General features: G+C 37.9%; 1 protein-coding gene across 4 annotated transcripts; it reads left to right on the top strand.

Moving 5' to 3' along the window:
- The first annotated feature begins 551 nt into the window (after window positions 1-551).
- On the top strand, window positions 552-26,190 carry LOC117289105 (Wilms tumor protein 1-interacting protein homolog). 4 transcript variants are annotated; one of them, XM_033770071.1, is made up of 10 exons: window positions 552-2,492; window positions 3,746-3,847; window positions 8,273-8,340; window positions 9,042-9,104; window positions 11,180-11,310; window positions 13,592-13,597; window positions 16,592-16,597; window positions 20,083-20,128; window positions 22,862-22,930; window positions 25,111-26,190. In XM_033770071.1, exons 1-10 carry the CDS (start codon window positions 653-655, stop codon window positions 25,642-25,644), a joined length of 2,865 nt encoding a protein of 954 aa, XP_033625962.1. In that variant the 5' UTR covers window positions 552-652; the 3' UTR covers window positions 25,645-26,190. The 4 variants fall into 4 exon arrangements, with proteins under 4 accessions (XP_033625962.1, XP_033625961.1, XP_033625965.1 ...); XM_033770070.1 differs by having other exon boundaries at window positions 20,083-20,134; XM_033770074.1 differs by lacking the exons at window positions 13,592-13,597; window positions 16,592-16,597.

Below are 26,190 nucleotides of genomic sequence, written 5' to 3'. Positions count from 1 at the left end.
TTTCCGCTAAGCTAATTTCTTGGCTAAGATCGGACATACGAGTCGCTGTCATGATTACTGTAAATTCTGGCTGGTAACCTGGCTGCAGTGATCTGTTTTGGGGTTCTTTTGAGCAGTGGTTTGCACTTATTTATCGGGGTCTCAATGTGGATTCACCCAATGCAATTACCAGTTTGCTCATAAAACAGAGAAAAATAAACAAGAAACTTGTCATTGGACGAGGGCATGCAGACGCGTTTAATTTATTTGTAGTTCTACCCCCCCGATCATTAGTTCGTATGTTTCGGATTCGAAGCCTTTTATCTTCGGTTTGGAAAAGTTTTTTTGAAATTAATTTAATGTGAACTTCGAAAAGGGGGAGTGACTTCCATGTTACTGTTTTTTAGAGAAACACGTGGTGTCTCTTTACCTTTTATTGTTAATTATGCATTTTGTGTGTTGACGTAAATAGTATCACTCCGCGCATCACGGCCTCGCCATTGCATTATGCATGCATTCTGCGTGTTGTTGTTTTGCACACTTTTTGCTGCATTGGGTCACGTTGGATCAGTTAACAGGTGTTGAATGTGGATCCAATTCCACACAAGAATGTTTACACCTTGACACCCTTTCCATTTGGACACGCTTCAATTCATTTCTCCAGTCACCAAATATGGAAGATTCTTCATGGCGATACAAGATTTACAATGAGATTTTAGAGGCCCAAGAACAGCAAGACAGTATCGGTCATTTGGAAGGGGAGAGTTGGTCCGGAGAGAGGGAAACGACGCTAAAACCAAAACCATATCACCCACAAAAACTTGGTGAAAATAATGGGAGTTCGTACTCGGATTTTAATGACGATTCTGGTCCTTCTTCTGTAGCAGGTTTGCCTCAAAATGATGGGAGAGATTACGTCGATTATGTTAGAGCTTCAGATTTGAACATTGAGAGTGCAAATCGTGGATATATGGGAGAAAATTTACATGGGAATGACCCATATCTGTTGGATTGCCAAGGTAACCACCGCGACGCGGATCGACCTCCATCGTACAGCGCAGCGTACCCTGTAAACGCCCCACCAAATCAGGAACAAACACACGATTTTTACGCAGATGGCGGGTATATCCTCAATTCACATGATCACCATCACTCTGGGAATGATTTGAAAGCAAACCCTTGGAATGACAGAGAAGAACCTGACCATTCTACCTCAAAAACCAGCTTCGCGCCATACGGAGACGGATCCAAATATGGCAGCGAGAGGTCAAACAACTTGGCCAATCCCCAAGCCGACCGCAGCCGATGGCAAACGGGTTCAGAGGGTACAGCACGGATGCCACTGCCATTAGTCACTGGTGGTAGTAGCAGTGGTAAGTCACACAGCTACAAAGACAGTCATCGAAACAGTAACAGTGATTCGTTCTCTTTCAAAGAGTCTCAACAATCATCAGGAGTAACACTGGATAACCGCAAGTCATCTTCGACAGCTAAATACAACGAATACGATTACGAGTATCAGCCCGGACGCGAGGCAAACGGTACCGGCGAGGCGGATCGAAGAAGGGGAAACGGCACAGAATTGCCGGGGAATAATTGCAGGCATTCCTCGGCGGCAGTTGTGGGGGAGGGAATTCCTCGTGCTGAAGAAAGGAAGGACAACCATCAACACAGTGCACGTCAATCACAAAACAAACCAAGATCACATGAAGTCAGTTATGGTCCGGAGATACAACAGGATACTCGAGAGCAACATGCTGCATCAAGGCAGTTTGACAATTTGTCAGAATCTTTAAGATCATCTGACAGACAATCTGCATTTCAACCTCTGCAAGAGAATAAACCTTCTTCAACAACAAGAAGACACTCGGGTTCTGGGTCCAATCGTTCGTCCATAAGCAGCAGCTCAGCTGACACCAGCTCTGGTCATTCACAAGATCGAGACTGGACGAAGAAACAAAGTAACAGGAAAAGTAAATCCGAAGAGTACAGAAATCCCAGCTCCATTAAGCTACCAAATCCAGACTTAAACCAAGATTGGTACAGACTTGTTGAGAAAGCTGAACGAGCCGCACCAGGGGAGAGTCCATCGAAATCTAGTTACAGATCATCATCGTCATCAGAAAAATCTCCATCAGTAGATTCGGGGTTCTATTCTCAAGACAAGTACAATAAAGATAAAAAAATGAATATGGCAGCACCCCTTCCCCAACGTAACAGCCAAGAAACAGCGCACAGTACAAAATCTGGCCATAAAATTGGTGGGAACATCAAACAATCTGGATCTGCAGTGACAAAAGGTTATGCCTCAGCCCCCGTCTCAAACGCAACCAAAACATCAAGAGTGACTCCCGAAGTTACGTCAGTGCCCTTGCCTAAGAAGAATCCCCTCCTTAGGTACGATGTGGTTCCACCTAAGGCACATGGCCCCTCGGAAGCGGAACGTAAGTTGGAAGAGCTCACTCGTCAACTCGAGATAGAACTTTCAGAGAATCCAGATGGAGAGGAGTTTGGTGAGTGCAAGTGGATCGGATCTTTAATTTGTTGCGATAATTATAACCCTCCATCCTCTTGACAGTCGCAGGATGGATGGCTATGATTGATTGTTATGTAACCATTTCTACACCACGTTTTCCACACTTAAGTATCAATATCATATCATATTGTGATTGTTCGAAAAAGTTACTGTATGGCCCCACCACTTTTTCATTTGATATGAAAAAAATATAGTATCTAATTTACCTCAATGAGAAATCCCTTTTATAGAAATGGGTGAAAATGTGGTGGTGCCATACGAAAAGTTATCCAATGGTTCCCCTAGAGCTATGATGAGGTTAGTTCTGCTATAATAAAGAACCATAACACTAACAGATAGTTACAATAAAGCATAACCGCATCATCCTCTGGAGGATTCATGAGGGTTATATCGTTACTGGGCCTATCGCAACATCTCTGTCAATGCATTTTCATTTTTTAAATTAATTTTTATACATGTTATGTTGGAAGTTTCACTTGGCCTAAAAGTTAAGTTGCGATAACGTAACTCTCCTCCCAAGGGTGAAGCCGGAGGCCGTCGGGAGGAGGGTCACATTATGCCAACTAATCAAAGTTGGACTTGATAAGTTGACAAAACATGAGATCTACCATGTAGGTCAGTTATTTGACCATACAATGAACTGGGATGACAGTTTCCTCTTAATAGCATTAGGATTTGCGTCAACAACTTCCCATAGGAAGTACTTAATTTACGAAGCCCAAGTAGTATTTGGGAGAAGGATGTAGTTTGAAGTGGTTTGCTCGTTTAAAAAAAATGGGTGGGGTGGGGGTTTGAAGTTTGAATTAAAATATATGCCAATGAATTTATAATGTTGATTGCAAAAAATTTGTACAGTGACAAAGATTCACATATTTGTCTTTTGGGTTTAACCGGTTTCTTTGTTGTTTTTCCTTGACGGATTAGTACCGACAGGGAAAAACAACAACAACAAAACAAACAAAACAGATAAAGGGTCATATTATGGATTTATATAATTTGACCCTTTATAAAAAAATTTTTTTTACACATTACAACATCTATAGCAACAATGAACAAAGCAATGAGATGGTCTAACATTTTCACATTAAGATACTGTTGGCTATAACCAGATGTCCCTTGACTTGCATATTCAACGAAAGTGCCAAAGTTCTGGCTGAGGCACAACATCTAGCATGTTTGGACAAGATAACGAGTCATGACTAACTTTGAATGTATCTACTTTTATTTCAGGTGGCTGTGTTAAGTGTGGTGAGAAGGTGACTGGTGCAGGGCAGGCCTGTCAAGCTATGGGAAACTTGTACCATACAAATTGCTTCACATGTTGTTCTTGTGGTAAGGTTTTAATAGAAATGGCTCTTTTTTTTTAAGAGCATAACTATAGAAATGTTGTTCATTATTATGCACATATTGACTGGCAATGTGGTAACTAGGTAACTATACGTCTATTCCCCCGAGGGACTTTGAGTGACCAGAAGAGCGACCTATTTCCCGGGGCGGAAGGCCCAGGGAAATAGGCCCCTCTTTTGAATTATGCCAGTCAATATGGGTTTTATAACACAGCTCGGTCTTAAATGTAAAATAAGAACAGACATCTGGAAAAGAAATGAAGTTTTGTAGTTACAGTTCACTGTTCAAGTCAAGAGACGGCGCTGTAACCGGGCACTATTTTCAAAGACTAGTTCCCGCTCGGGTACTAGTTCCCGCAAAACACGCGCGCGCGATCACTAGACTATATTAGTTCATCCAACCTGACAGTGTTTCAGCCAACCAGAATACAGAAAAAGCAAGAGGCGTGTTATAAACAAATTTAATGTGGGTTGTTGGTGTCCCATTATCTCTGCTGTATTCTGCATAAATGCTCCTAGTGAGGGACTGCGTTTTATCTGATCCTGTAAAACTGTGGCATCGATTGCTTCCCACCGAATTACCTTCAGTTATATTTTTATCGTTTTAATAACAAAATGTGCGTTATCATGGGGTTGATGTCAGTGATACACATCTGGTTTTCTTCAACAAAGGATTTCTGGAAGACTGTTTAGATGTTCTCTGACCCCATATATCATTGTGATGACATGCAAAGACTCCCATGATATATTGTTATTGTGAAAGTCATAAGGTCCGGTCATACACATTTCTCCCAATATCTTGGAAAATTGCTGCACAATTGCTCATGGGGATTCATGTTCCTTCAACTTCTCCAGTTGTTATGAGTCTTTCTTATTACCTAGAGTCACTGGTCACAAAAGACTCAAACTTGAAGTCTGATAACTTACAAGCAAAATGACCCGATCTGAAGATCCGGTTATGTTGGGCCTATAAGGATTCGCTCAATGTAGATTGTTGTGTAATTTTCTTTGTGCCACATTGTGGTTCAGCTGAGAATAACAAAGCAAAAGCTACAAAAACATAGACTCACTGTGAAGAAACTTCCTTCACAAAATCTAAAATATTATTTTGATGTTGAGGTTATTGGTACTACACCTATTACAATTATTGAGAAGCTTTGGCGACTAGTGAATTTCTCACACAAACATGACCCCCAAAAATTATAAATCGTCAGGGTGCAACTTATCGCAATTAGATTAGTTGGCAGCATATCGTATACTACAAAATGTCGAACTCTCCAAAGATCAACCAATCATAGTTTAGAAGGATCCAAACTTTAAAAACAAATCAACCAATTATATTTTTATACGACCCCAACTGCTTATTTCAAGATGCAAGATCAAACTCTTGGTAGTAAGGCCGAATTTAAAGTCACCTGGAAATAATTTTTTTTTTTTTTTAAACATAAGAGTATATGCTTACAAACAATAAAACAATTTTTTTAGTAATTGTTTGTCACGATTTATATGTTTAAAAAATATATAAAGGTGTTTGGGGGCTGACTCCGCCTACCCCTTTTGTGACGTCACTCGAGGCAGACTTTGCCTGCAATGTGTATAGTAAACACACGTGCAAAGTACATGTACGTCCGAGTTTTTTTTTAAACGTACAAACTCACGACTTGGTCCGTACATGTACTTTGCAATTGTGTTTACTCTACGCATTGCAGGCAAAGTCTGCCTCGATTGACGTCACGAACAGCGCCCTCTCGGGTTGGGGTCTACTCTTAAATTTGTAAATAACATAAGAACTGATTTTTTAAAACCTTAGTTAACTGTTTATTCACATTTCACTCATCAAAACACATATATATTAGTGACAAAAGCTTTATTTTGAAAAAATACCACTTCCTGGTGACTTTAAACATTAGTTAAATAGTGCATCAAAATTGGAAATGAAAAGAACACCTTTTACTTTGGTGCTGATATTAGTGTCAGTTACTTGTAGTAAAGGTTTGAAACCTGCTACCATGGTGACTGACATCATATGGAAGTTTTATTTGACTGCTTGTGTACATTTGAGTGTACAGGGACAGTACATGTAAAGGGGACAGGATGTCTGTCCTATATTTTGGTTTATAGACACAGTCAAAGTTTATCAGTGTTGCCATTTGATGAAGTCAAGTAGGCAGAGAGTCAGTCATACCTTATTGTGATCATGTCAATGTCATATATTATACCACACTGACGAATAACTGATAACATAGTGAGACTAAAATCACTGCTACATATGTGACTGTCAAACAGTCTGAATAATGAGTCAGATGTGTAAGCACTGTGTGTTCTTCCCACTCAATTTCAACCACTTGCATCATGGCGCTGTTTCCCTCTTCCATGAGTAAAACAAATATTGACAGTTCACAACAGCTTTTTAGTCCAAAGGTCTGTGTTGTTTCATAGGCATTGAATGCTCTCTTTTAAACCCTTGTGTTGTAAAATACATCGAAAATTTATTATTTTGTTGGCCCTCAAAAATCTGAACCCTAATAGCCTCAACATTGAAATTCTACCTTCATGGTTAAAGGCAGTGGACACTATTGTATTGGTAATAACTCAAAACAATTGTAAGCATAAAAACTTATTTGGTAACAAGCAGTGGAGAGCTGTTGATAGCATAAAACATTGTGAGAAATGGCTCCCTCTGAAGTAGCGGTATATAACATAGTTTTCGAGAAAGAAGTTAATTTCCGCGAATTTTATTTCTAGACCTCAGAATTAGGTCCTGAAATCAAGCATCAGACAGCACACAACTTGGTGTGACAAGAGTGTTTTTTCTTCAATTATTATCTGGCAACTTGCTTCAACGATGAATTTAGTTTTGTGCATGTGTTGAGATACACGAAGTGAGAATACTGGTCTTGGACATTTGCCAACAGTGTCATGTGTCTTTAAAGATTGCACTTTTACAATTGACTGAAGATTATTAGCCAACATAAACATACATTCAGAACCATCAGATCGTTATTCAGTTGGGCAGATTGTGATAACTGTATGTACACAGTTGTACACTTTTGCACAGAAAGGTTTCACTTTTGATGCCTTGGTCATTTCAGCTAGTTATGTAGTATGTAGTCTCCCCCCATTATTGATTTGTGCATTGAGCTTTGCTCAATTCCTGAAACCACAATCCTACATTGTTATGAATTGATTTCTAAGCTTCCTTTCAAGCTGTTCATTCGTGCATTGTGTAATCATTGGACAAGTGTTCTTTACTGTATTGTGTGATATACAGAGCTTGAAGGTTAGGCAGTGAATACATACAGATGCAAAACTGTTGGACTAGTTACAGGTTTCTAAACAGTACCTGTACACATGACTTCCTTTTGCAGGTTCAAACCACAAAGACAAATCATTAATGAATACATGTATACATCTCACCTACATTTACAATGTGATTATACTATGTATGGACAGTGGACATATATACTCATTTGCATTTAACAGTACATTAGATTAATTTATTGAGTACTGTACATGTAATGTACTTGCCAAGAAAAACTGAGCAATCAATGTATCATTTGTATGCAGTTTCCTACCTACAGTGTACATATACTAAAAGTTTGTAATATCCAATATACTTTAAAAACACCATATTTGTGATAAGTTCACTCAAATAACAAAAGCATTGTAGATCTTGTTGATGCTAAAGTACTCTCCAAACTCATGGACACTATTGGTAATTGTCAAGGACCAGTCTTCTCACTTGGTATATCGCAACATGCATAAAAAACAAACCTGTGAAAATTTGAACTCAATTGGTCGTCAAAACTGCGAGACAATAATGGAAGAAAAAACACCCTTGTCACACGAAGTTGTGTGATTTTGCTACCTCAAAATCTAATTCTGTGGTCTCAAAATCAAATTCGTGGAAAATTACTTCTTTCTCGAAAACTACAGTACTTCAGAGGAAGCCGTTTCTCACATGTTTTATACTACCAACAGCTCTCCATTGCTTGTTACCAAGTACGTTTTTATGCAAACAATTATTTTGAGTAAGTACCAATAGTGTCCAGGGGTGGATTTCACAAAGGTAGTCCTAACTTAGGACTTGTCCTAGGCAATGCTAAGAGATAGGACCAGTCCTAAGTTAGGACCAGTAACTCATCCTAACTTAGGACCAGTCATATCTCTTAGCATTGCCTAGGACTAGTCCTAAGTTAGGACTACCTTTGTGAAATCCACCCCTGTGTCTTTAAACTATTGCATGTACATGTACATGTACATGTAAGCCTACGTGCCAGATTTTGTTTTGTTCTACTTTGTTCATAGTCATTTCGTTGGTTTGCTTTACTATAGAATTAAAACAGTTCGATTTACAAATTCAGTTTGTTCTGCAATTATTTAAAAATATTAAATTTTTGTTGTTTTTCAGGGAGGACGTTAAGAGGGAAAGCTTTCTACAACGTTCATGGCAATGTGTACTGTGAGGAAGATTACTTGGTATGCATGGAAATAGGTTACCAACTATATTTAGCAATTTCAAAAATTCAACAATACTGCATTTACAATTTGTGCATGACAGATGTTTAGCCTACTGTTTTATAAAACCTGGTGTCGATTTCACAAAGAGTTAGGACTCGTCTTATCTCGACTTAGGACGAGTAACTCGTCTTAGGATTAACCTTAAGGTCTGCATAGTACAGTGCAGGTATGGGACACGTCCTAAGTCCTAAGATTAGTCTTAAGTTAGGAAGAGTTTTGTGAAATCGACGGCAGGGATAAAATTTCAGTTTCATCCCTGATCCCTTTGTAAAAATTTACAAAGTGGATTTTTTTTGGGGCTCTTCATGAAGCGTAATTCCAGTGGTTAGTGTTTTTACCATCAACTTTTTAATCAAGATCAGCATAATTAAGAAACTATTTGAGTTTGAGATAAATTCATGTAATTGTTGGATGTTGATCAACTAAAACCAAAATCTAAAACATGTAGACTTTTCCAACAGATCCTTCATAATGAAATATTTCATATTTTGTTGACACTACATGAAAAGTGATGATGTGTGTACCATCCAAAATGAAAGCTGTTTTGGAAACCCTGAATCAAATTATTTGCAATGGCTCCTATGATGGTTGTGTGTATGTTGTTGGTATATTTAGCACTACCAGCATTTAATTTTGACGACTGTGTTTTCTGTTGATAGTACTCAGGATTCCAACAAACAGCAGAGAAATGTGCAGTATGCGGCCATCTCATTATGGATACAGTAAGTACTAGCCTCAATGGCTAATACCAACTACAATAATATATGAAGATTCATTTTAGAAATGCCAACCAGTGTTTGCAGGGATTGGATGAGGGGATATTGAAAAAGTGTTCAGTTTGTGCGCTTGTGATGCAATATCTGCACATTGCATAGCACAGCGTTTCAGCATTGGTCCTCAGACGATCAAGTTTTTGTGTCACTAGCCCCAACATGTATGCTGGAAATGTGGGTTGTGGAATCTCCAAATTAAAATCTTCCACTTGACAGTTCTCTGTATTTAAAAACGCATTTATAAGTAATTGTTTGAAGAAAAAAAAACAGCATTGAATGTGGTGCAGTTATCAACTCTTATCAGCTGGAAGTAAACTTCCGAACTACAAATTTAGTCAGGTAAAATTTTCTGAACAAAAAATTGCTAAATTCGGGTTGCCATTCTACTCTACTCCTAGAAGATCTTTAAAGTTGTGTTTGGGTCAACGTTGTGGTCAAAGTAGCCCACATAAAGCTGTTGTGTACCTTTCCTATGGAAGTTAATATACACATAATGAATGTTTATGAGTGCAATGGTGCGAATATGTTCATGAGTTGAAAGATGGAATGTTCCATTCAACGAGGCGGAGCCGAGTTGAATGGAACATTCCAGCTTTCAACGAATGAACATATTCGCACCATTGCACGAATGAAAAACATTCATTATTTGTTTTATATAACATCCAAGTAGAACTTTGTCATTTTGATTGAAAGAAACAACTTTCAAAACAAACAATTTCAACTGTAGAAGCCGAATGCTAGTAATTTTACTATGCCTTCTTGCAGTAACAGCTGCTGCGTTACCAAAGACACGCGCACGCAGTGATGTTTTTACTCAGCTTTTTCGTTCCATCCGAAAAGTACCATTGCACGCTGGCAGCGTGCCAGCGTGCAATGGTACTTTTCGGATGGAACGAAAAAGCACGGCGAGTGACTCAGCGTGCAATGGTACTTTTATTTGCTATCACGTGACGGACAATCCTCCAATCAAATGGCAAGGATCTGCTTGGGTGTTATATAATACATATTATTTCACATGCTATACAAGAACACAATGCATTCATCATCCAGGTTGACATGTCCAGTTAGAAGTTATTACACAGTTGTCCGTAGAGAAATGTGTACACATACCAAAGTCAATGGAGATTACTGAAGCGTAACCCAAAGTCCTAGCTCTGCTGATTGATAGTGTACAGTGTACAGTGTAGATACATGAACATTATGTGAACTTGTAGACCTACATCATGTACATGTAGGCCCAACATTAACGTGAACATCTGTTGGCATAAGTACATGTCCACATATATTTAGCATTAATTCATTGTTATTCAGAGCATGCACATTATTCTATTGAGGGAATTCTCCATCTCGGGAGAATGTTTTATAGATGTATAATGGTATAGTGGACTCTGGGAAAAGAATGTGCCCCTAAAAAGCACACAATGCAAAATGCTAAATGTTCTACAATACTCAAACAATTATTAATATTATAAGTGCTACAGCTTTTTAAAGTAAAAGGAAAATTATTCATTGACTCTTTCAAGAAATGTAATCGTCTGCTCAAGTTGATATATATGGGAAGTCCGAGCGACCATCGAGTTATTCTCACTTCAAATAATAATACCTGTACACTGGTGTAGCTTTATCATTTGTCTGAGCATCAATCTTGACAAAATGTTCTACATCTCTCAGCAAATAGGACCACTTATTTCAGGGCTCACTACATGTGTATATTTCATCCAAAATACCTCAAGTTGGAAGTCAACAAACCCCAGGTCACAAGGTGCAAATTATTTTACACTGTATCCCTTTTCTTGGGCTCTCAAATCTGTCTATTATTATAAGGCTGACACTTCCTATTCCTCCCTATTTAGTGCGGTGCGCCCTGAAAAGGGATGTTTCTGTGATCAAAAACAAAACAGTTAGTTATAATTTGGTTAATAACAGATCAATGTTTGGGCTAATGATTATTAGGGGGCCAGTATTATACCTGAAAGAGATCTTCAATGATGTTTAATAATGTTGATGACTATTGTGTATTCTAGATACTACAAGCCATGGGTAAATCCTACCATCCCGGCTGCTTCCGCTGTGTAGTGTGCAACTTGTGTCTAGACGGTGTCCCATTCACCATTGATGTGGATCACAAGATATACTGTGTCAAAGACTATCATAAGTAAGTACCAGATGCTACAAATTATGTCAGTATAGCCCTCGACATCAATTTATCAAAATATTTACCCTATCGGTCACTGAACTTTTAAAATCAAAACTGGTTTTTACTTTTTGAGAAATTGTTCTGTCAAATGTCAGTACATGCTTTTGTACATGTACCTTATTAAAGTAAGTGGACGCTATTGGTAATTACTCGGAAAAAAATATTAGCATAGAACCTTACTTGGTAACGAGTAATGGAGAGAGGTTGATAGTATTTAAGACATTGTGACAAACGGCTCCCTCTGAAGTGACGTAATTTTCGAGAGAAACGTATTTTTCTGCGAATTTGGTTTGAGACTGCAGATTTAGAATTTGAAGTCTCGAAATCAAGAATGTGAAAGCACACAACTTTGTGTGACAAGTTTTTTTCTCTTCCATTATAAAGCTATAATATCTCGCAACTTCAATGACCAATTTTGAGCTCAAATTTTCACAGGTTTTTTATTTTATGCATATGTTGAGATACACCAAGTGGGAAGACTGGTCTTTGACAATTACCAATAGTGTCCAGTGACTTTAAGTCATGATAGGTTTCCCAAAAGACATTCCCAAATTGAAAAAGGTTTGTATTGGTTGAGATTTTGATTTGCAGAAGTAAATGTCGCCGTTGAGCCTATATTCACATTTTTTTTTTTTTTTGTGGTGTCTTTTGATTTATTACAAAACAGGAGTCAAATTCTGTCTGTGATATCAGTTGATATCAGTTTTGTGTTTAAATTTATAAAAAATGAAATTGATGATAATGAACAAGTGATCATTGAGCGAGTGTGTGGATGTATAGAGAGAGTACTACAAAGTGCAAACTTTTTTTTTGGGGGGGGGGCGTTTGGGGGGGGGTTTAATTATTACTTTTGCAACTGGAATGCAAAATAAATTGAGCTCGCCAATCAGTTTATTGGTTTCATATAGAGGATGAATTACTTAAGCTATTTAATATGTTATAATGTTTAATATGATCAGATCAAGTGTCTTACTTTTCAATGTGATAAACCAGGGCCCAATTCCATGGCTCTGCTTACCGCCGAATTCTGGGCTTAGAATCACGACTCCCCGCTACATGCATCGCTTAATTTCTGCGCTAGCCTTGTAAGCGTAGAATGCCTAGTAACGCACAGTACGCACGCGCAGAAGCCACTATTTGCCCCTAACCTGTGAAATACGCTTGCCGTAAGCACAAAATGTCCTGCTTCCGTAAGCGCCGATTCTGTGCTTACGGTAAGCAGAGCCATGAAATTGGGCCCAGATGACTTGAAACATTTCCACATTGACGATAATAAAAAATATTTTAAAAAGTCTGCCAGTAATGAAGACATGCTCCATCTAGCCGTAGGTGTAGCCAAAGTCGTCGTTTCGGGCAAGCCCTTGTTATCCAGGCCTACCATGGACTCTCGTTTTGAGAGTGCAACGCCATTTTATTTTTGCTTAGGGCACATTTATAGGAAAATCTTAAAGTCTATGCAAAACATTCAAATGGGCACCAAGGCCAATACCAGGATTAGAAGAGGCTGTGGCCTACGTGCCTGCAATTCCAGGCCGGAATATCACATGCAAGTTTAACAGCTCCCTGCTGATGCTAATGAAGTTGTCTGTAGTGATGATATACAGAGTGTTCCATGTAGAAATCTTGATGTATTTAACTAAGTGCCATTGAGATTGGATCTTAAAAGGTCATCTCATAATCAATGCTAAGGCAATTACTGGGTGAATTGCGCATTTTACATTTGTGATGAGAAATTTGTTGAAGTGGAACGATGATCAAATTTTGTTCTTGTTTGATATTGACACTCAAAAAATCTGGCTTAAGAGAGAGGGGTTCAAAAACATTTCAATCTTGAAAAACGTTTCTCAGACTTTTTATTGTAATTACGGATTCTTCCTGCAAGAACATAAACCCATCCAGATATTCGTCAATATCTCAAAAGCATTACTACCTATTGAAATAAAATTTTATACATGCATCTACATTTATGTTGGATTAATACCTTCAAATGCTTCAAAAAACCTACTTAGGGGTAGTGTACTTTACAGTTATCCTACTCAATCTAACTTACATGTAGAGGTGTTCAATAGAGTGGGAGTGTGTGTCACTGAAAGAGAACAATTTAATCACATTGCGTTAATCAAAGTTGTTTTGAATGAGACTTACTATCTAGGCATTGTATGTTTACTGTGATGTAGTTTTTCTAACCTCTCCCATTTTTCCTTTTCCCCATGCCTTCCTATTACTCTCATGATATCAGGAAAAGGTAAACTGTTACCCATTATGCAATTTCTGTCTCAAACTTATTTTATTTTAGTCTGTTTTCCTTTGTGAATTTGATCAACTGCTTGTTGTATATGTGAGTTGTTTTTACTGTATTTCAAGTCAAAATATTTCTCCAAATAAGCAAACGATCAGTATACTGTGGTGTTCATAGAAATACACACAAAATAGCTGATTTTATTAATTTAATTATCTGAAGTCGCTGAACATATAATACTATTTAGAACTGTTCACGGTGACATTTTTGGTGATTTGGTGGTTGAGCTGGCATAGTGGTGTCTTTCCTCGCCTTCCACCTCTTGGACACCGGTTCAAATCACGCCAGGGCACTACATGGATGGGATGGTCAGTCCCTACCTGACTGAGTGGGTTTTCCCTGGAATAATTATCTTGGGTTTTCCTCCCGCAACTTAAACTAGAACTTCCTTCCTCAACTTCTCTTAATTGGGTTCCTGGCAAAAGCAGTGATTAAGTTCGCTTTTCTGACATTCTTTGTCCTCAAAACCAGATTAAATGAAATGTACAGTGTAGCCCTTAATCACGGACGATGTGGTCATCTTGATTTGACTCCATTCCAACTCACTGTTTTGTGCTATTTTTGCTGTATGCATTATACCTTTCACTGTACTTTTATTTCATCAATCAACATTGTTATTGTTATAAAGTAAAACCAATTAATTTATATTTTAAAGGGTCCAGGCTTTTTCCTGGTGCCCTCCTCGTATCACCCTTTGTTTGTTTTTTCTTGTGTATTATGATTATTTATTGTGATATTTGGAAATAAACAAACAAATAAACAAACAAACAAACCAAACTGAGGCTAGACGAAATAATGGTCTGGTGCCATGCACAATGAATGTTAGCTTTCATTACTGTTATTGGAAACTGGGCACATGACCAAGATGGTGACAGCATGAGAAAGGTCTATGATGCTGATCAGTTCATAATTGCTCACTAAATACATTACTTATAATGCATATCTTCATAAGGTACATCCAATGACTGCTCCAGTTGTGATTCTCAGTTATTGTATCCAGTGTGTTCAGCCAAATGCTGCACATGTGTCATTTAATTAGTCCAGTTCATGTATAAACTTATCTAACACAAAATCTTGTTGTGGGTTTTCCCCATAGATGATCCTTACAAATAGAATTTTTGTTTTTCCGATTTTTGCAACAACTTATAAAAAATTTAAAAAAGTAAAAACCCCAGAGTATATGGCGCTTTGATTAAACTCAATAAATGTAAACACAGGTAGTTTATTTTACAAACAGTACCACATTTCATGTAGGCGTCTGTTTGTGCTGCTGATATTTGGATGTTTGCATTATTAAGGTCATGGGATATATCACTAAGAAAATAGCTTGAACATTTGTTGATACTGAAAACAGGCACTTGAATCCATATCCAGAGTTTTTTAGGTCAAATCCCACTTATGTAAACTTTTCTTCGTTCAACCCCAAATCAGTTCAAATTTACCCAGGCAGTTTTTTTGTGGTTTATTATTTGATAAAACAAATACTGAATGCATTTTTGTTTCGCCTCCTGAAATGCAAGAATCCAGATTTCTCGTGATTATATTATGCCACAATGCTCACACATGAACAAGAGCATGTGCTTTTTGTTTGGCCATTTTTGTTTCGCCTCCTGAAACGCAAGAATCCAGATTTCTGGTGATTATATTATGCCACAATGCTCTCACATGAACAAGAGCCTGTGTTTTGACGTACTGGAGTATGTAGGACATTATGCAAGCCTCAGGCAGTCTAAAGTACATTAATTAATTTAATGCACTAAATCAATTTGGTTAAAACATGGTTACATAGCTCCATGGTTACATGTACGTACATTTAGATCTGTTCTCATGCAACCAGCTACTGGATACCCCTTTGAATGTCATTTGGCATTGAATGGCATTTCAATATTTATCCAGTTATATGTACATGTAGCATGGTCACCAAATACACCCAGCCTTGAGAGGGCATCAGCTGGTGCACAATAAATTGAAATCTTTTTGTTATTTCTAATAATAATACACAAATGGATTCACTGTTTACTTTAGTGGCAGCAAGTATGCAATGCATGCACATTGACTGTACAGTGTAGGCCTACATGTTCAATTCAATTAAGTGTTCCGAATGCCTCGACTGTTCTAAAACAAAAAGTTGCATCATTACATAATTTATGAGTATGTGAGTTATGGTATGCAAACTTGAGAGCATGTGAGGACTTTTTCCCAACAGTTTGAATTTTAATAACAGTGACATGTTTGATCCTATTTGTTGCTTGTGCATTCAGAATATGGCAAATGTTTTTGTCATGGTCCAGTATTGTTACCTGACAACATGTAAATTCAAAATAAATACTTCACTACTTCGTCGCAAATCTTAAGAACTTTCAATAATTACAAACTCAATTTGTAGTGATACACCTGTGACATTCCATTTACCTCATGTATGTATACACCTAAATTTTGTTGCAATTTAGTGTTATAGTATTGGGTTTTTTAATCGGCATACTCATTTAAAGGAACATTACAAAATTGGTTTTGCTAGCAAAAAAGTTGCTGGCAGTGTAAGCTCTCTATGTAATCCACAATAAACATAAACTGACAAACCTGTAGAGTTTGAGATCGATCGGCCATCTGGGTCACGAGAGAATAGTGAAAAACCGATTACAAATTTTACATTGCATCGATGACAAAACAAAAATGAATAAAACGCTCACTGAGCGATAAACTCAAAACGCGAAATTAGATTATTTATTTCTCATCAAATATGAAATTTCAGACAGAAATAGATGTTTTCATCATTAGACTGTGTAAGTTTTATGTAAATCTGTGATCTTCACAATTTTTGTTTCTTACCAATTCTGTAACGTTCCTTTAAGATTCTTCAATACTTTCTAATCAAGTTCCCAACTGGTTTGAGATGTAACAGTTTGTTTTGTGTTTTTTTCTGTATCTCAACTGATTCAGGAGAAGGTAAACATACAGTACATGTTCTTTATTACTTGTCAAGATGGTTTTTTTGTACATATTTTTTATGGTGAAGAGGATCTATCATTTTGTTTACTCGTTACATTTTTGTTGGTCTGGTATATAAAGCCAATCTTAATGAATGTGATTGCATGGTTATCTTTTTTGAAATTGGATTTCCAATTTTCCTGCATGATCTGTGTAACATGTCAACCCACTTGTGTCTGGTCAATGATGTTTTAGACTACGTGTGTATAGCAATAGCATGTACATTGTACCCCAAATCTCCACAACCCATCTATCAGGCAAGCAAATTAACAGCTGACCTTTTAATTTTCTTGTTTTTGGTTTATCGGTTGTGCTATTTAATAATAATAATAATAATAATAAGACATTTGTAAACACCGAGTCTTGCTGAGCCAGCCTGGAACTTTCCAATTTTGTGAAAAACTGCAGATTGCATTCCTTGAAAGGTCTGACTTGGATTGATACCGTTCTGTAAAAGACAAATTACCCTGGTTTTTGCAAGTGCAGTGGATGGTTATCATGGTTCCCCTACAACACTCGTAGTGGAATTTTGTGTCTTGCTTCAAACTTGATTGCCCAATGGTCTAACTATGTGCTTATTTTCAACCACTTGGAATGAACTATATTGATTTCAAACTCACTGTATTTGGTATTAGAGTTGCATGAAGTTTTGTCCCTTATATCTTTCTCTGTTGTATGCTGTGGCACGTCTTGCATGTACATGTATTTCTATTCATTTGTTCATCTAGTCACGTATTTTGATTCAAGATCACCTTTGGAACTGACAATTTCTCGTTGGTGTGGTATTTTGTTTCTCCATAAATTTAAGTTTGGGTTTGGGTTTGGGTTATTAAATTTGTAGGTATGTTGGGTTTTTGATTTTGTAGGTTTTTAAAGTAATACTACATTGTAACATTGACCTGGAAGTAGTTTAAAACAAGTTTTGCTATCACTCCATTCTAAAACAAACTCCAGACTGTAAAAGTTGACAGTTGTAAGAGAGACTTGCTGTTAATCTTTCATGTTGATGAATTCACGTAAAGTAATTAGTTGAAGTGGTATTATGGTGCTGCATTAATTTCTATATCACATTCCATAATCTTTTTGGAGCTTTTCTATAACATCAAAACTCCTCGTTTGAGATAAAATAATCTACACTATATCCTGGCAAATGGCTTAAAGAGATATTGTCACAAATTTGTTCTGTAAACATTGAATTTCCTCACTGACTAAAAAGATTGATAACACTTGTACTACAGTGTCAAGCAAAATTGTACATGAAGGTATCGTTCTCAAAATAACTCTGTGTGAATGGAGTCGTTGATTCACTTATTTTCACATTCATTGGAGCACATGCAGGTATGTTCAATATGAACAACCCTGTAGGCTGTACGTGTAGCCTATATCATTCACTCGTTCATCTCGATTCTCACAGTCACACCAAGGAGATTTCTTGTTCCCTCAAACAGTTTTTCGAAATGAGTGTTGGGAGAATTTTCCTATCGACAATTTGTAATCAATGAAATTCTGCTTTGACCGTAGCTAGAGTTGGAGAATATGCTTGTTGGTAGCAAATGCAGCCAGTGTCCAATTTCATGGCTATGCTCACTGAAAAATTCTGTGCTTACGTTGCGCTGTCAAGCATACTATGGGCTGTAAGCGCAGAATTGTGCGGTAAGCAGAGCCATGAAATAGGGCCCTTGTGGTAGCACCCTGAGTGAATTGGGGAAAGAAACCATTTGTGTCCCAAAAAAATTGCATGGGCAAATACATGGTGCCAGACTTGTCTGTGTCCATAGGGTTGTGCTGCAGTTGTACCGAAAATGGTGTCCAGCAACCATTTGACCGAAGAAAACTAGTCCCTGTATGTGACAATTCTCTTAATACAGAGCTCGGGTGTAGCCATGTAACATTAAAGGAATATTACAGAATTGGTTTTGCTAACAAAACAGTTGCTGGCAGTGTGAGCACTTTATGTAATCCATCATAAACATAAACTGACAAACCTGTAGAAGTTCGAGATCGATCTGCCGTCTGGGTCGCGAGAAAATAGTGAAAAAAACTATTACACATTTTGCATTGCATCGATGCCAAAACAAAAATGAATGAAATGCTCACTGAGCGATAAACTCCAAACGCAAATTTAGATTACTTATTTCTCATCAAATATGACATTTTAGACAGAAATATTTCAAGGTATAAATTGTACTATCATCATCATCATTAGACTGTGTGAGTTTTGTTTTATGTAAATCTGTGATCTTCATGATGTTTGTTTCTTACCAATTTTGTAATGTTCCTTTAACTTGATGCTACCACAGAATCTGTCTGGCTTACAACAAGCTTCTACTTATATGAGGGTAGTTCCAACCCTTTATGAACTTCAGTTTTTACATTCATTAAGGTAGAGAAAAACTGTTCATGTGAGAGTTTCTCATGTAGGTTGACGTGGTGGTGATAGTGGTGTGAATACTGTGTGAAATTGAAATAGAAGTTAAAGGTGCGACTGAGAGTGATTAACAGAATTATAAGGAAAGTCTGATTTGTGTTTGTCCTTTTGTTTGTTAACCTTGTCTTGTACTTTGAGCTAAAACTTCATAATACCATTTGGTTGAGGAGCCATTGTAGATAGAAGCAACTTTGATTCAGTTAAAGGGTCACATTGCCTTGGATCGGGCGAGTTGGTCTATGAAAACATGGGAACCTGTTTTTTTTATAACATGCATATGGTTTGAAAGATGTTTTAAAAGTAGAATAAAACGATCCACACATATACGCCTTGAAATTGCATGGTTTTCCTTATCGCTGTGAACTAAACACGGCACGCCGTTTTGTGGAGTCAAGTTTTTACTCCATAAATGGCGACCGTACTAGTTCGCGAAGTAAAATGAACTCCACGCAATTTCGAGATTTGTTTGTGTGGATCATTATGTTTTACTTTTAAAACATCTTTCTAACCATATGGATTTTATAACCAATCAGTTTCAAACACTTTTCATGGACCAACTCGACCGATCCAAGGCAATGTGACCCTTTAAAGCCATTATACACTTTAGGAACAGAAAACCAAAAAAAAGTTCACAGATTTACAAATAACTTACAGGGTTTACAGAAGACAATGGTGAAAGACTTCTCTTTAAATATTATTCCATGAAATGCTTTACTTTTTGAGAAAACATTAAAACAATTATCAATTCTCGTTAGCGAGAATTACGGATTTATTTTAAACACATGTCATGACACGGCGAGACGTGCAGAAACAAGGGTGGGTATTTCCGTTATTTTCTCCGATGACCGATAGTGCCTAAATTTTCTCTGGTTTGTTATTTTATATATAAGTCGTGGTACACGAAGTGTGGGCCTTGGACAATACTGGTCACCGAAAGTGTCCAATGGCTTTAATTGTATTGATTTGTACAAGAGAGCAATTTGACTAATACTTGTTTGCTTTGTATCCTCGACAGAATGTTCGCCCCTAAGTGTGCAGCCTGCCTAGATGCCATTACTCCGGTAGAGGTATTTCTTGTATTTGCTGCTCCACTCTGCATCATGTCATGACATCATTCTGCAGAGTGGAACCACCCTAGCCTTCATTCGCACCCTTTGTTTCTTCTTCTGATTCTTCTCTGATACCCATCAATACACCTATCCCCCCCCCCTCCACCATTCCCCTGTTACCAAGTTCCTCATTCAGTTACATGTAGCAGAAAATCCAACATGGTTTGTCACCTTCGGTGATAATATAATAATGAACACTTCTAGTGCGCCATGTCTATCAATAATGACACTCCTGGCGCAAAAAAAAAACAAGAACTCTGCTAATACACAATGACACAAGACAACCAAAAGTTTGGAGGCTACTGTTTGCGAAATAGATATGTTTTGAGATGATTTTTGAATTTGGAACAAGTATCTGCTTTTCTGAGTTGAAGTGGGCACTATTCCAAAGAGATGGCCGGGCATGTGAAAAACAGCGATCACCCCATGGTAATAGACGATCTTACATACAAGCCATATTTAGCTATCCTGTATGCTGTGGGTGCAAATAAAACTGAAGATAATGTGCACATATACTATAGGAGTTACAAATAATCATACATACACATGTGTGAGTTGCATAAATCTGTACATGCCAAAGCATATTTGACCCAAAGATGGCACTAAAGAACATACTAAGCTTAGGCGATATCAATTTATTTTATTCACGATATATCGTCGACAATATATCGCGATATTCGGTATAATCGCGATTCATTAAATTTAACATCGTCAGTCTTCAAACTCCCAGTGAAAGTTGTAGAAGAGACAGTCAAAGCATAAGGGAGGTGTTCTAATGACCTATTCTTTTGGTTTCACTCCACTAGGACATACAACGCGATGTTGCGATACTTAATCGATATTGCGATATATAGATATTTCGATTAAAACCAGGCTTAGAACATACAACAAACTTTATCAGCTGGGATTTGAGGAAGCACCAATGTGTAAATTTGGTTTTAGTAGTGTTGGTTCTACCGGGGGTTTGACTCAGAATGACCACTACTCAAAATGAGATCTGAGCTCGTTTCATATTTCCTGCGAATGTAAAACAAATTTTGACATCACAGGGCTGTTTTTGCAACGAGTGTTTCACAGGAGTTGAACGCAGTTCAGCTGTTGCGAATTATTGGTTGTGAATTTGTGCGTCCATATTTGCTTCGCATTTTGCATTTGCATTCGCAGGGAGTATGAACCGGGCTACAACAAACCGCAAACCTTAGAGACGGTATTGAATAACCCCTTTTTTGCTATGAAAGTCCCCATCTTTTAGGGCAAACTGTATGCAAATCCAGCTGCGTACATAAATTCAGCATGCAGCATTCCCGCTTTGATTTCAACAGCACATGCACACACGCGCAAAGACGCCATGTTGTAGGACAGATATGGTGACGTCAATACGGTCGACAATCCCACCATGCAAAGTTTCAAATTCCTACTTATATACAAGACTAAGTAATGTCATTACAAATTACATAGCTCAGTACTGCTGTGCTGTGCTACTTTGAGGACAAGTGTAACATCTCCAGCAATTGTAAATGAGCTGGTGGATAAACACAACTTCACCAGTTCATACTATTTCCTGATTTTACTGTTTTACAATGGCTGTGTGGAAGACACTAACATTGTGCTAGAAGAAGTTGTCCAACCCCGTCTCCCCGCCCTCTCATTTAAAAATTTTACATTCAATTTGGAAAGGAAGAAAACTCTCACTGTCATTATATGATGACAACTCGAGAAAACCTCTCAAAAAATCAAGAATAAGACTGAAACATAAACTTTGTCTTGCTTTTCAACTTGTGAATCTTGGCATATCTGACTAGAAGCTTTGTAAAATATGCCGCTATTTTGTAATTATTCTATTAATTTGTAGGCAAGATTTTAATCAATCATACTTGAGGTTCAGCCTTCCTCTAAAGCTTAATCATAAACATTTACTAATCCTAATCACTTCATTCAAATCTTTGCTTAAACAATTATCAACACGGTTTAATGCTGGGAGTTGGATGGCCTACTTTTCAGTTTCTATTATATCTGTTAATCAATACTTCAAATGTTTGAAATTAAATGAAATGTTCCCTGTTTCAGCTCAAACTGACTGATCATTTCTCAAACTTTTGCAATTTATACCAGAATTGTGATCAAACAAATGGATAATTAAACAATAGTGTGGAGACCGCCAGCGTAGGCTTAGATAGCTAAGTTGGTAAAGCGCAGGCACGTTAGTCTGGAGGTTATTGGTTCAAATTAGTCAATTTGTCTGTGTTCAACTCAAAATTATTTAAAAATTTACCCAGTCAGTATCCTTTGTGGTTTATAACTTGATATTTAATACTTGTATACTTAAATACAATAGTGTCCACTCCCTTTAATGTGTGATTACAGACTTGTAATCCCCCCCCCCCCCCAATTTTTTATTTGGACTCTCTCAATTTGAAGATGAGTGAATCCCAAAACTGAATTTGACCAAAATTCCCTCTCTAATAAAACCATGTTTCTCAGAAATCAAAGTGCGTAAGTTTTGACCAAATTACTGATTAGTAAATTCCTTACTTGATGTATTTTCTCCTCTGTTACTTTTTCATATTCATCGCTAACAAGCACACAGATCATTTGCACAGGTCATTGGCACCAAACATTATATTTTTTTAAAGGTGTTTTTATAATGCAAATAATAAACAAGTTGCTTTGTGATTATTTTTACAGGGTACCATGGAAACAGTGCGAGTCGTCTCAATGAATAAGGACTTCCATGTTGAATGTTATCGTTGCTTGGTAAGCCTCAAATTAATCAGTAAAACACAAGAAGATACTTTGTTTGGGTTTGAATGTTGGTGATCTGGCAGATACATTGGAAAAGGTAGAGGAGTTTTTGTTGGTTGACTGGGATGTCCCATAAGCTGTACTCGGGATTGGCAGCTACAGCTATGGCTTCGGCTGTTGGTAAGGGTGTTGCTAAGGACATCCTAAACTTCAGTGCATAATGACGCAGTGACCCAGCCGTAGATTAAGTCATAGCCTCCAATTCGTACATTGCCTTACTTTCAGTTGACCCTAACAGACTAAAATTGCACTATTACTGAATAACATTAGAATTGTGGTTTCACCATATTATTATTTATCAATATAAACCACAAGGGAAACTGACTGGGTAAATTTTGAAATAATTTTGGGTTTGAACAAAGAATTGACTAGCGTGGGATTCGAACCATCAACCTCCGGATTAATGTGCCGGCGCTCTACCAACTGAGCTATCTAGCCCTAAATTGGCGGTGTCCCTATTTTGTCAATATCTTTGTTCGGGGGTGCCAGTCAGAAGCCATACAACCGTTAACTGCCGGGTAGCCAGCGATCACACCCAAATTACGATACAACCTGGGAAGCGGCAACCAGGGGATCACCTTAAGGGGATGCGACTTTTTGTTTCAGATATATCATTATTAACTACATTTTGGTTGTTATAGTCAGAGTCAGGCAGCTGCACTTGATTAGGAATCACTATCCAAATTTGTCCAGCATTTATGTATAGACCCAGACCAATCGCTAGGCGCTTGTGATGTACTTTGTGCCGCTATTGCTGGAATGTTGGCAGGGCAAGAGTTTGTACACATGCGTTTTGTGCTTTTTCTGCTAAGTGTCTTCCTCAACGATTTGCTCAATTTACTGACAGGACAGCAACTGAACAGAAAGCAATTACTGTGGGTGCGTTGGTTTAGCTTCCCTGGGTCGACCCCGCAGTGCTCACTCGGATGAGCCCCTGACAAGAGCTAATCGAACGTTCACACTCGCCCTCTCGTGGTGACGGCATGCACCTCAGGTCACCCCCAAGTGACCCACTCCACAAGCATGGCACTGGGGGCTGACCCTGTTGAGCCACGTCAAAGCTATTAGAACGTACGGTGGCAGACCGGGCTAAACCCAGGGAAGCTAAACGAATGCACCCTGTACTGCAATTCTGAAAAAAAATCTTTTCTGATGGAACGCACTTTAAATTGACCTTACAGTTTCCATTTATATCACACTTTTACTTGCCTATCGTCTGCACAGTTTCAGGATTCATTTTTTGTTTAGTTGCAATCATTTGTGGGCAATTATCTTTATCATTATGTCTCACTGTCTTGCCTAGGAGATTGTGTTACTCATTTAGGAAGACGCTTAATTTGCATAAAAAGTGTGTACAAAGTCTTGCTCTGCCAGCGTCCCAGCAATGACTGCACAGAGTGCTTTACTCTCTCCCTCGTACATGTATTTAGTTAGATTACATCCCTGTGGTGTCCCAGTGCACTTACAGCCCTTCAACATGCAAAGCCTCAGACTTTCAAACAGAGCTTGAATTTTGTTTCAACAGAAAGGAACTTTGTAGCTGACACTTCTTAACTTACAATCTGTACAATTTACTGAGACGAAGACTAGCAGAGAGAAATATACTGCATATATAATGCTATGCATGAAACTGAGCCTTAAACATTGCTGATTTTTTTACCATATCTGTTCAATTTCAATAAGTGGCTTGTTTTTGTTTAAGGGGGTCTATGTACTTTTTGTAGGATAGAAACACAATTTCAACAGATTTACACTAAACTTACACAGTTTGAAGATAATGATGGTAGAAAGCTTCCCTGAAAATATTACTTGCTCAGTAGCTGCAGTCTTTGAGAAATGAGTAAAACAATGTCATGAGAAAAAGAAGAATCTCAGTGATCATGAGACAAAAATTATTTTAGCATGTAAAAACGTATTTTCATGACATTGTTATACTCATTTCTCAAAAACTACAGCACCTCAGCAACTAATATTTTAAGGTAAGCTTTCTACTATCATTATCTTCAAACGGTGTAAGTTTAATGTAAATCTGTGGACATTGTGTTTTGTTTTACAAAAAGTACCCAAATCCTTTAATGCAAGTTAAATTCCAACTGTTTTTAAATCCCTCTGTTGTTGTTTTAATTTTTCAGGACTGTGGGCTTCAGTTGTCAGATGAAGATGGCAGGAGATGCTACCCCTTACACGATGATCTTCTTTGTTATACCTGTCACATCCAGCGAATATCGCCTGGTGCTTTCCCTTACTCTCCTAAAAACTCCAGTCCCTCCGAGCAGTTCTCTCCAGTCTTATCACCAAGCACCACAGTACCTACATCAGCTACCCCACCAGACACCCCTACGGAGCCTACCCCAGGAGGTACCCATTACCCAAAGAGGGCGTCATCAGCAAATGGTAGAATGATCCCACCAAACTATACCCCCTTTGGAGGAGCTAGATACCCAACGCCCGGAACGCCCCCGCCCGATCCCCCACCATACTCCCCACATGACCCTCTGAGAGACATGTACCCCTCCACCCAGAGGGTTAGCCCTAGAGAGTACCAGTACAGAGGAGCCAAATCTGAGCAGCAGGGTAAACATTCCTACCCCTCTAGGAACCCATCTGCATTGGGTAATGATGCGGATGGGGGTAACCCATCTGGGTACGTTGTGACCGATTTATAAGGCATGGGGCCAGCTGTGCATTGAACAAAAATCAAAATGTGTTCTTTGGGATATTGGTTATCAAGCAGTTGTAGTCAAAACTAGTAAGATGTTTTTTTTTTTTTTTTTTAGTGTCTCTATATATTTTTTTAGAACATCTGTAGAAAACATAAGTATTAGTTAACATTTAGCGAGTGCAGGTTGAATCATGTGTTATGAGCAGTACTTTATTGATTTTTAACGGTGCAGCCGTCGTTGTCACTTATCCAAGGGTGGAAGAAAAAAGTTTGTTTCCTTATTCAGGTGCACTAATACCTATGATTTTATTCAGGGAACTAGACAGTTGGAAGTTGCAAACCGCAAAATGTAGGTCTATTTTTCCGCATCATGTGCTGTAGACATCTAGGGTCCCTGTAATGCGTGTGATTTAAACATGGTAAGCATCAACATTCAAATATTTTTTATTTTAGCCTGTAATTGTAATAAGGTTCATTGCAACTTAAAGGCAGTGGACACTATTGGTAATTACTCAAAAAAATTATTTGCTTAAAACTTTAATTTGTAACT

The sequence above is a fragment of the Asterias rubens genome, chromosome 4 (assembly GCF_902459465.1).
Source record: "Asterias rubens chromosome 4, eAstRub1.3, whole genome shotgun sequence".
NCBI classification, from domain to species: Eukaryota; Metazoa; Echinodermata; class Asteroidea; order Forcipulatida; family Asteriidae; genus Asterias; species Asterias rubens.
This window is presented reverse-complemented; position numbering and strand designations above follow the sequence as displayed.

What these genes read in the sequence shown, in the direction of transcription:
- LOC117289105 (XM_033770070.1), top strand. Translation starts at nt 653, where the DNA reads ATGGAAGATTCTTCATGGCGATACAAGATTTACAATGAGATTTTAGAG. An exon ending in TCCAGATGGAGAGGAGTTTG is followed by an intron (nt 2,493 to 3,745) that starts GTGAGTGCAAGT and finishes CTTTTATTTCAG; the next exon opens with GTGGCTGTGTTAAGTGTGGT. An exon ending in ACTGTGAGGAAGATTACTTG is followed by an intron (nt 8,341 to 9,041) that starts GTATGCATGGAA and finishes TTCTGTTGATAG; the next exon opens with TACTCAGGATTCCAACAAAC.